This window comes from Arachis ipaensis, chromosome B10, assembly GCF_059453495.1.
Source record: "Arachis ipaensis isolate K30076 ecotype BB chromosome B10, ASM5945349v1, whole genome shotgun sequence".
NCBI classification, from domain to species: Eukaryota; Viridiplantae; Streptophyta; class Magnoliopsida; order Fabales; family Fabaceae; genus Arachis; species Arachis ipaensis.
In genome coordinates, this window is record NC_142435.1 from 128,777,286 (window position 1) to 128,787,949 (window position 10,664).

At 31.8% G+C, this 10,664-nt stretch overlaps 1 protein-coding gene across 2 annotated transcripts; it reads right to left on the reverse strand.

Annotated features, from left to right (window-relative positions):
* Positions 1-6,095: 6,095 nt before the first annotated feature.
* Positions 6,096-9,888, reverse strand: LOC107623667 (putative glycosyltransferase At5g25310). Of its 2 annotated transcripts, none has more exons than XM_016326013.3 (5): positions 9,748-9,888; positions 8,429-9,253; positions 8,203-8,333; positions 7,570-7,918; positions 6,096-6,903 (listed from the first exon to the last, which is right to left on the reverse strand). In XM_016326013.3, exons 2-5 carry the CDS (start codon positions 9,197-9,199, stop codon positions 6,238-6,240), a joined length of 1,917 nt encoding a protein of 638 aa, XP_016181499.1. In that variant the 5' UTR covers positions 9,200-9,253; positions 9,748-9,888; the 3' UTR covers positions 6,096-6,237. The 2 variants fall into 2 exon arrangements, with proteins under 2 accessions (XP_016181499.1, XP_016181500.1); XM_016326014.3 differs by having other exon boundaries at positions 9,598-9,867.
* Between the last annotated feature and the right edge of the window lie 776 nt (positions 9,889-10,664).

The window sequence follows — 10,664 nt, forward strand, 5'->3', positions numbered from 1 at the left end:
TATAATTTTTTTTGCCAAAATCCAACTTTTCCCAACCCAATTTACAAGAGAATGAAGATGAAAATTGAGTGTTTTGGATTATGTTTATTTTGTTTTAGAGGCAATATTTATAATTATGTTTTGGATTATGTTTATTTTGCTTTGAGAACAATATTTATAATTATGTTTTGGATGAAAACTTTGTTTATAATTATATTTATTAGATATTTATAATTACAAAGACTTTAATATTTGTGAATATAAAAATTATAATTTGTTTATACCTTTAGAAATTATAATAGTTAAAAGTAAAAAACAGAAGAGATTTTTTTATACCTTTATATATATTATTTAATAGTTAAAAGTTAAAAAAAAAAGATATTTGGTGGGATTAGCCCGCCAGCCCGTCGTTAGGCAGGGCGGGCTTTCCTACTTGCCACCCCTAATGAGAGGAGAAGACTGGCCCAGAGAACCAACTTCCTAGGTTATAGCCACTCTTTTTTGGGAACAAACCAAAAGGCCTAACTATGGCACCAACAGAACCCTCTACAACGAAATTCCATTCTGAATTAACCTATCCAGCCGGCTCGCCCAACCCTCCAATGAGCCTCGCTAACTTCCTCACAACTAGCTACTTCCAGCCAGAGAGAGACCACGTGTCCACAGGAGATGCAATAAAAACAAAAATCTGTAAATCTGTACAAAGATACATCTGAACACTAGATGGACCATTATAATATCATATTCCTTACTATTAGACATTCTTGTAATCGATACTTAATATTTTCTTTTATAATTTGATTTTTATATTTAAGAATACAATAAAGACTAATAATAATTATAAAGAACGGTAATGATAATTTGTATTAAATGAGTTAATTGCAATTGATTTTTTATTTATGTTAAGTCATTTATCATCATTCAATGGAGATACAAAACCTGAAAGCTATCCTAATATGATTTTGTTTCCGTTAATTCAATTATTTTCATTCAAAATTCACAATTCTAATACCATTGCAAACACAATTAGGACAGGGCAAGGAATTTTACAAGAAATCGTCTTTATATTGCAAATAGTATGGTATTTGAATTCGACCTTAATCCGGTACCTATGGTAGAAGGTGCTGAAGAATTTGAACAACAAATGGACTCACCCGATGAAATTGTTGTCAGTCAACCAATTTTCGAGAATATGGAAAAGCACACTAATTTTGATGAGATATGGTAATAAACTGATCTATTTTTTTTTTTGTGTTTTTATGTGCATTTATAATTATTTTGTACTAACTAAGTTCATACACATAACATTCATAAGTTCATACACATAACATCCATAATTACATACAACTAACATCTAAAAATTAAATTCATGTTTATTAGATATTACATTCATACACATACATATCATTTTTTTAGTTATTGCATAAGAAACTATAAAGTTAATACAGATGTTTTTAAATTTTATCATAATTATTGAATTTTAAAATATGTCAAATTCTTAAATTAATTTATTCAATTGATAAATTTACTCAGAACATCCATAAATTAATACACATAACATCCATAATTTCATATTAATAACATCCATAATTGTGTACTTATAATATTCATAATTTCATACATATGATGTCTATAATTAATAAATTTTTATAATTAATATTATCAAATTTTAACCTATATGTCTTATTGTATTCTTCACATTATCTCATATGTGTATTAATAGGTCATGATTTTAATTATTTTAATATTTTTATTTAATATTCATATGTATGCTTATTTATTGATTTTAATATGACGAGTTAATAATTATTTTAAAAAATTTATTTTTTTAATTTTTGTTTATATGTTATTTTTTATTTTTTAATAGTCTATATGTAAAATATAAGTTATACAGTAGAAGTTGTTAAAAATTTTTAATTTAACCTTTATAATTTTTGCAGAGAATTATTGCATTTTAATGGATAATAATGTGATTGAGGAATATTAGGGATTTGATTTGGGAGAAATTGAAATTGATTTTGGAAAGAACATTAATGACTCCAAGTATGCAACAAAATGGTGGTGATAAGGAGGATAAGTGATAAGAAGATGTATGTCACTTGCTTATCAAGAGAATAAAATTTTTTATGTAATATTTTTATATTGTAATTATTCTTTGACTACCTAGCATCTATAAATCTTATCTCATGCTAATCAATTCTCTAATCAATTTTATTTAAGGTTCTAAAAACCGGACCGGACTGGCCGGTTCGACCGGTTTAACCGTGAACCGGCGATGCAAACGGTCCGATCCTCCTGCAGAAACCGTTCTGAAAAGAACCGGCGAACCGGCTAAAAACCGGCCGGTTGGGCCGAACCGGTGACCGGCCGGTTCTGCATAAACGACGCCGTTTTATTATAAAAAAAAGAAACCCTTAACCCGACCCGACCCGTAGAGCACCCTGCACCCCAACCCCCCTTTCTTCCCCCGAATCTGAAATTCTGAATCATATTCATCTGCGTGAGAGAAGAGAACAGAGAAGACTGAACCCTAGCCGCCCGAACCCTAGCCTGCCACCGCGCCCTCCTTCGTCGCCGCGGTCACCGGTCAACAGCGCAACTGCCGTCGCCTGGTCGTCAGCCCAAGTAACCCTCCTTCTTCGCCTGGTTCCCTGCCCAGTAGCCATCCATCTGCGTCGTCTTCATCTTCTCAACACCAGCAGGCAGTAGCCCGTCCCATCGTCTTCATCGTCGCGCGGTGAGTAACTTGTCCTCTGCTCATCTTTGTTCTTTGCCTGTGTGAACTTCGACTTGCCTCTGTGAACTGACTTCCTCTGTTCATCTTTGTTATTTGCCTCTGTGAACTTCTTTGTTAGTAACTTGGTTTGCAGCTCAATTTCTGTTTGTTAGTAACTTGGTTTGCAGCTCAATTTCTGTTTGTTGGTAACTTGGTTTGCAGCTCAATTTCTGGTTGTTGGTAACTTGGTTTGCAGCTCAATTTCTGTGTATTGCTCAATTTCTGGTTGTTGGTAACTTGTTCTTGTCTCCGTCTTCTCTCCTGAGAGCCTCTGTTTGTTGATTTTTAATGTGAAATTGTCAAATTGATAATTTTTGCTGATTTTGTGTTGCTGCTCTTTCTTTGATTTCTAAAATTTTGGTTAAAATTTTCTTGCTGCTGCTAAAAATGAAAATGAAATCATTATTGGAAATTTTGTTTAGGGATTAGGGATTACTTGTTGCTGTTTGTAATGTTTGTTGAAATTTCAGGTTTAGTGTGATTAGGGATTACTTGTTGCTGTTGAAATTTCAGGTTTAGTGTGATTAGGGATTACTTGTTACTGTTTGGTACTTGCTGCTACTATTCTAGTGTTTTTTAACTTTTGAATCAACTGTTTTTGAATTTTTGTTGATAGATTTATCGATTTTAGTATTTAGGGTGATGATTTGTTGCTGTATTTTAATTTTAGTTGCTGATTGTTCTTGATTTCTGGCTCTTTTTAGTATATTGTGCTAATTGTTCTTGATTTCTGGCTGTGTGAATGTTCTGATTTCTGGCTCTATGAGTGTTGTTTTGTTTTTGTTTTAAGGCCCTATTTTGTGCTCAGTTTTCATTTTGTAGGAAATTGTTTGAGGTATATAAGAATTAAGAAGGAAGATTATCCCAACAGCTACTCTGTTGATTGATTCTAGTCCCCCACAAGCTTGAAGAGAGGAACCCTTCATCATTGGTTTGTTTATGGCATGCCATAATGCATATTATTGTAGTTTGTTTGTTTATTCATTGAACTTCCACAAAATCAGTTGTTTATGATCCCCTTTTGTCCAGAATAAACAATTCTTGAGTCCTTGCTTAGCTTTATGTCAGGTGGATTATGTGCTGTTAAGTTGTACAAGCATAAGAGTTCTCCTTGAATATAGTATATGCAGTCTAATTCTGATTTGGTATAATTATACCACAAAGCTATAATTATACCACAAAGCTATACCAAAAGAACTGGATTGGTAGGAAGATCTTTATCAAAAGCTATAATTATATTTTAGGATATATATTTAAAATTTATATATTATTTTATTCTAAAACGATTTTTTCGGTTAGACCACGGTTGGACCAGTTGAACCAATAAACCAATAAACCAGTGATTAAAGCGGTTTGATGATCGGTCCGGTTCTCCGAACCTTGATTTTATTATAGTATCACTTTTAAGAGGAAACATCCTGATAGTAAACTTTTTCACTTAAGAAGTTAATTTAGAAAATAGATCTTCTCAATTTTTTTTAACAATTGAGGGAGTAAAGTATGATCTCTAACCATTAATTTTATAGTGGGACCAAGAATAAATATAAGAAAGAGAACAATAAAAAATTAGAGATTACACTTTACACTCTTAATTTTTTTTAACAATTAAAAAAATCTATTCCCGTTAATTTATGCAATCTCGTGTCATTGATTTTTAAGTCTATATTTGGAATCAATGTTATTTTATGATCTGTGCATTGTCAATTTATTCTTTTAGTATTTAATAAGTTCAAATTATTATCATAATAAATGATTTGGATTAATTGCCACCATAAATCCGTATGAGTTTCGTAAAGAAATCAAAATAAATTTTAATTTATATATGAGCTGGAAATAAAAGTTAATCAAATGGTCAAAGATTGTAATGTTAAGATTTACGAGTTGTGAAACTAAAACAAAATTCTCTTTAATACATGTTAATATAAAGAAGCATGTAGATGAAATCAAGTGAAAAAGTATTATCAATAAATATGTATCAACTAAATCTTGTAATTTTTTTTTACTGAATTAGAAATTGTAAATTGTTAAGCTTAACAAGTGACATTTTCTCTTGTATATCATCGTAGGAGTAATATAAATAGATGGTTAGAATTAACCAAATATATGGTATTTTTATGAGTTAGAGTTGTTAAAGGGTAGATTATAAGGTTTTTTTTTATATGTATTGTATTTTTATATTTGTTTTATTTACTAAGTCATTAGCCACTCTTTTAGCTAGGTTAAGAAAATTAGTCTTATATTTTTGGTATCTACTCTGTGTTTAAATTGAGCATTTATATCATTTAGTTAATTAGTTTACTATCAATAAATAATATGAATGTAATTGGAAGTGGAATTTGACTTTGAATGGAGTATTATAATTTATCATTTTGTATTTCTATGTTAGGAATTTCGTTTGGATGGAGTGATTATCTATCTAAGTCTCTTTAGAAGAGATTTGATTAAAATAGAGTAGTATTGGCAATTATCATTTCATATCTCCATAAAAATTGAGGAGTATTATACATACAAGTCATACAAATTAGAATAAACTTAACAAAAAATACGCGAGCGTGTGCGCACTACTCAACGGTTTTCATAGCACGTTTCGCGTTTTTCTCATCTTCTTTTTTCTTTTTCTTTTTTTTTTTTTGGCGTTTCTCCTCATTCTTCTTCAGGTGTTTCATCCTCGTCGTCGTTTTTTATTATTGTTATTGTTGCTGTATTTTTTTCCTCCTCATCTTTCTATTAATTTTGCAATATTATGTATCTTTTTCTTTTTGTTTGATTTTTTCTCCTAAAAAAACTTATAAGAAAACGAAATAAGAAGATGAGAAAGAAGAAGCAATAGAAGATGAGGAAGAGGAAGAGAAAGAGTTTTGAATTATGCAGAACTTAGAATAAAAATACACCCAAAATTCTTAAAAATACACCCAAATATCTTCGTGTTACACCCAAATTTGCTGCAAATACAGAAAAATATTTCCTCTAATAATACATTTTTTCTTTCTGAATTAAACCACACCTCAACCACTTGATTGGATTCAAAACAATAATCAATTTCGTAAAAAAAAAGAAAAAAGGAAAAGGTGGTATTGATGACGACTATAACGAAAAAGAATAAAAAGAAGAACGTGCAGTAACAATACAAAGTGCGTGTGCGTGAATATAAATGACCTGTATGTAGAGAATAATTATTAAAAGTTTAAGTTAAAAATTTAATTAACGTAGAATTATTACCCAATTTTATAACTTTATAATATCATATTTCTTTAGTAAAATATTTAACATTCTCTTTATGTCAATTTTGTAAATTTTACGCTACCGTTTCAAGACACAGAGTAAACTTCAACTAGTACTGATCAGAACAAGGTTTTTGTTTTTTTGTTTTTTTTATTTCTTTTTATTTTGCTTCTTCTGAAAAAGAATAGATATACAGAGATATTTTACTTACAAAAAATGAAAGAAGACGACTTTGAAACTCGGTATTAATCTCAATTCAGTTATCTAGCTCTTGTGGTGAAGACTCTATTGAACCAAATAGAATGAAGTATCATGTGAAACATATCATACTTCTCAGGGCTCCTATGCCAAAGGAAATGCTGCTGCACTTTTTTTACCCTCATCTGCATCTGAAGATACCTCTTTTGTGGGATTGAAAGTAGAATACTCTTCAAATTTGGAATATCCTTCTCCATAACAATAACAGCAAATGATTCCCAATTCAACACTTCAAAGAATGGAGGCACAAAGTTATCAGATATGATAACAGGAACACATTCATAGAATATGGCCTCAACAACTCTTGGACTATTAACTTCATACCCTTTTGCACAAATGCAGTACTTGCTGCTCTTCATGTACTGAATGTAGTTTCTGTTACCCTTAGATTTTGGCAATATACCAAAGATTTTCATGTCAGGGTCTTTGTTCTCCCAATGCTGCAATAGGATTGGCCTAACATAACCATGCATGCCACCAGCAAAGAATGCCAATGTTTTCCTTTTTGAAACTGGTCTTCCACCAATGTCTCTTGTGGGTTTCTGCGCATTTCTGACATAGGTTTCAGGAAGAGACACATCTTTACCTATCACAAAGCCTTCTTTGACATCAGAATTGCATAAGGCTCTTATGCACTTGGCCATGTTCTGTCTTGTTTCTGTTGGGGCCTGCATGGTGAAGATTTTATCTTATATTGTGATAAAAGATTCAACAATCTTAGTATAATCAAGCTGCTAGATAGCATCTACGTTGCACAAATACAACTACGATTATTGAAAACAATACAGTATTATACATAGATATAACCATTTAATGCAAAGAATTGGTCAAAAATTAAAGAAGTTTAAAGTAGCAATACTTTAAATTACATTAACCTCTCTTCTTTAGACGATATTACACACGACTCCCCTTTATTTATGAAAGTATGCATCAATTTCTTTTATATTTAGGAAGGGAAGCCTTGGAGCAACGGTTGAGTTGTCTCCTTGTGACCTTAAGGTCACAGATTCAAGCCGGGGAAACAGCCACTGATGTAATGATTAGGTTAGGCTCCGTGCATTACACCCTTTGGGTGCGGACCTTCCTCGGACCCTGCAGTAACGTGAGATGCTTGTGCACCAGGCTGCCTTTATGTGGCCCTTGGTACTCTTGTATTTTATAAAAGTGTGACACTAGTCTGCCATATATAAAGCAATGGTACAATAGAGCAAATGCTCCTCCCTATGTATATCATTTAATCTTAAAAAAGGTCAATGTATTATGTCTAAATAGTTAATGGCCTTGGGAAATTGAGAAACAGAGAGCATGATGAATTAAAGTAGGAAAATGCATACCCAATCATGGCAGGCAACAAGGAAATGATCAGCACCTCCGGTTCTGTTCCAGAAAGGATGTTTCGCTGCGATCAAGTCGACATAACCATTCAGATACTTCCTCAGGTTCCTATTATTATGCGAATCCGGTACATACAAGGTTTCCTCTAGCATCCGGGAACTGAAAGGTAAGTAGAACAGGTGTGCCTTCTTTGGGTCCTTGGTAACAAATCTTTTATTACCTTCCATCTGCCTCATGAACCATCCCTCGGAAGCATAAATTCCCAAAAGATATGGCAAATGCATTATTGGTTTAGACCCTTCTCTATATACATAAACTTTGAGAGTCTCTTCCATTAATTCATAGCTCCTGATAATTAGACAGTAACAAGATAATAAGGTGTAATAGATTGCTGTTATGGATTTTAGACAAGTTCACATAGTTGCCATTTTAGTTAAATGTTTGCTCTGAACTAAAAGGAGATTCTTCTACATCAAAATATGAAGACCTTGTTGATAACTTGCATATTTATGTAAGAGACAAGATAGCAACATAAGAATTCTGTCGAATATGTGCTTACAAAAGTCTATAAATATGTGATGTCAGTGTCAGGGATAGAAATTTTAAAGAAAGTAACAATATTCAGATGATACCTTTTGAACATGGAAAGATTTCGATAAAGGGGGGCGTAAAGATTATCAACATTCTCTACAATTGGTGCATTTTCAATCTCCGATCTAACCTTCAGTAGCTCATTATCAACTGATGAAGACCACCTTGGCCTCTAAGAAACAAATTAGCAACATTAGAACAAATCAGAAGAAAATGCTATAATCTGTAAGTCATTGATGGAACAAAATGTTAAATCGAGTCACATACCATAGAACGATATGAGACACGGCTTTTAAGCAATAATTCATTCATTTCAGAGATTGATGTTACTTTCGGAACAGCTATACGAGAATCTTTATTCTCCTTAGGCATACTACTGATAGAAGAGTTCTTGCCAAGCACATTGACATCATCTTTTGGCCTCTCATCATTCTCCGAATCGATTTCATTGGAAATGTTCAATAACCCTTGAGGAGGTGTAATATTTGGCTTCATTTCGACGGGAGGACTTAAATATGTATCTGATTTATGCTCTAATTCAGATGAAGTGTTGACCTCTCTTGTAAAATTCATATCCATACCATTGTTAGAACTCTTCAGTTCAAGATTCTCTGCCTGCTTTATTGTAGATCCATTATCCGATATCCTTACATTTTCGACCACGGGATTTTCATCGGACTCATCAAATCCTACAAGAGATGAAGTGTTTGATATGGATACCTTTTTTGGTTCTACAACAAAACCTGCTCCCAAAACATTGTCCTTTTCAATTGATGAACTAGTTGAATCAACTATCCTCTCAAGAACATGTCCATTAGTAGAGTTTGCTATATCGAAATCCGTAGTAACATTGTTAAGTATAGACTCAGATGGAGGATCTGCTGGATGGAATCTACTGCTTCCTGATGATGTTGTTGTTGTTGCTAAATATGGAAGCTCAGAATACTGGAAGAGTAAAAACACTGCAAATGTAATGCCAATAAGCCATAGCAACCTCTTTGTTTCAAGCTGAAATATGGAGAAAAATGCTTGACCCATTTTTGGTAAATTTACCGAGAAACCATCAATTGAGTGTTGATTACCTCATCAGTTCTGCAGATTACAAAAAAGCAACACAGATCAATAAAAGAAAATGGGAATTTTTTTTTTGTCCATACATGAGGTCATAGAACTATAAGCCAAACTAACCCATGATCAAGAATTCCACAAATGAATTCATAGAAGATGAACACCAAGAAATAGCAAGAAATTCAACAAAAAAGAAAAGAAAAGAAATTCATGATCATAAAGAATCCAACAACAATCAAAATCAAAGGCACCGCACTACACTACACAACATCATCTGATTCTTGTTTGCATGCAAAAGAAATTAATCAAGATAAACAACAGAATCAAATAGAAGGAAGCAAGATGAGAAATTAAAGCAGTAACTTTACCAAGAAACACAAACAGAAGTCATTTTCAGCTCCTCCCCTCTCAACAGAAGAGAACAGAGTGAGTTGAAAATAACATGAGCCAGCAAGTAGCTGAATAATTGATAGGAGACGTTGAAAAAAGAAAGAGAGAGTAAAATAATGGGAAAATACCTGTCACTGGTTCAAAATTTCCATGGTTGGCAGCCCTAAGAATAATAAGGGAATTTTCTTTTCCGTTTTCTTTCTTTTGTTTTCAAAGTGACAAAGCACAAACACAAGACAAGACAAGTCAGTTCAGAGTTCAGACATGGATCCCAATTTTTACAGTTTTCTATTCTCTCTTTCTCTCTCTTACGTCAAGTAAGAGTAAAACAAATTATATAAATATGTTGAATTTTATTCTGTGTATAATTTAGTGTTTAGTTTTTCTTGAACTTATTTTTTATAGTTAATTTTAAATATTTAATAATTATTTATTTTTATATTTCAAAAAATTAAGTATTAATTTTTTAATAAGTTAGACAAAAAATTTTAAATAGCATAACAATTACCTATAAATATATAAGAATTATTATTAGGGATTTTATTTATTTAAATATTTTTTTTATACTATTATAAAAGAAATTATCTCTTAATTTTGCAAGATAAATTGGTAGTTTGAGTCGGCAAAATTAAAGAAAAATTCAATTGCGTACTTAGTACTTACTGGTTGCAAAATTGAAAACTGTTTTTTTCTACTTCAATTTTGCAGCTATTGCCAATGTACGTAATTGAAGAAGAATATTTGCATAACTGAAATAAATTTTTGAAATTCCTGCTTCTTCTTGACGAGTAATTTTGGGGAGAATAACATAGTAATTTTAACACTGAGATGAATAAATTGATTCAACATTGATTCATTTATTTTAATTTCCATTTACTGGTTATTATATGTAAATGTAAAAGTATTGATCTGACTCTCAAATATAGATACGAGTTATGTAGAGAAGTTGGTTAAACAAAATATTTGTAGAACCGTCCAACTATAAAATTAAAGGGAAGTTGTAGTTGTTAATTTTCATGTACTTGTTCATTTTCATGCACTTTTT

Excerpts from the sequence above, each read along its gene's own strand:
- LOC107623667 (XM_016326013.3), bottom strand. The coding sequence starts at position 9,199 with ATGGGTCAAGCATTTTTCTCCATATTTCAGCTTGAAACAAAGAGGTTG. Across the intron at positions 7,919-8,202 it reads AATCTTTCCATGTTCAAAAG|GAGCTATGAATTAATGGAAG; the intron begins GTATCATCTGAA and ends TCTAATTATCAG. Across the intron at positions 6,904-7,569 it reads TTGTTGCCTGCCATGATTGG|GCCCCAACAGAAACAAGACA; the intron begins GTATGCATTTTC and ends TTCACCATGCAG.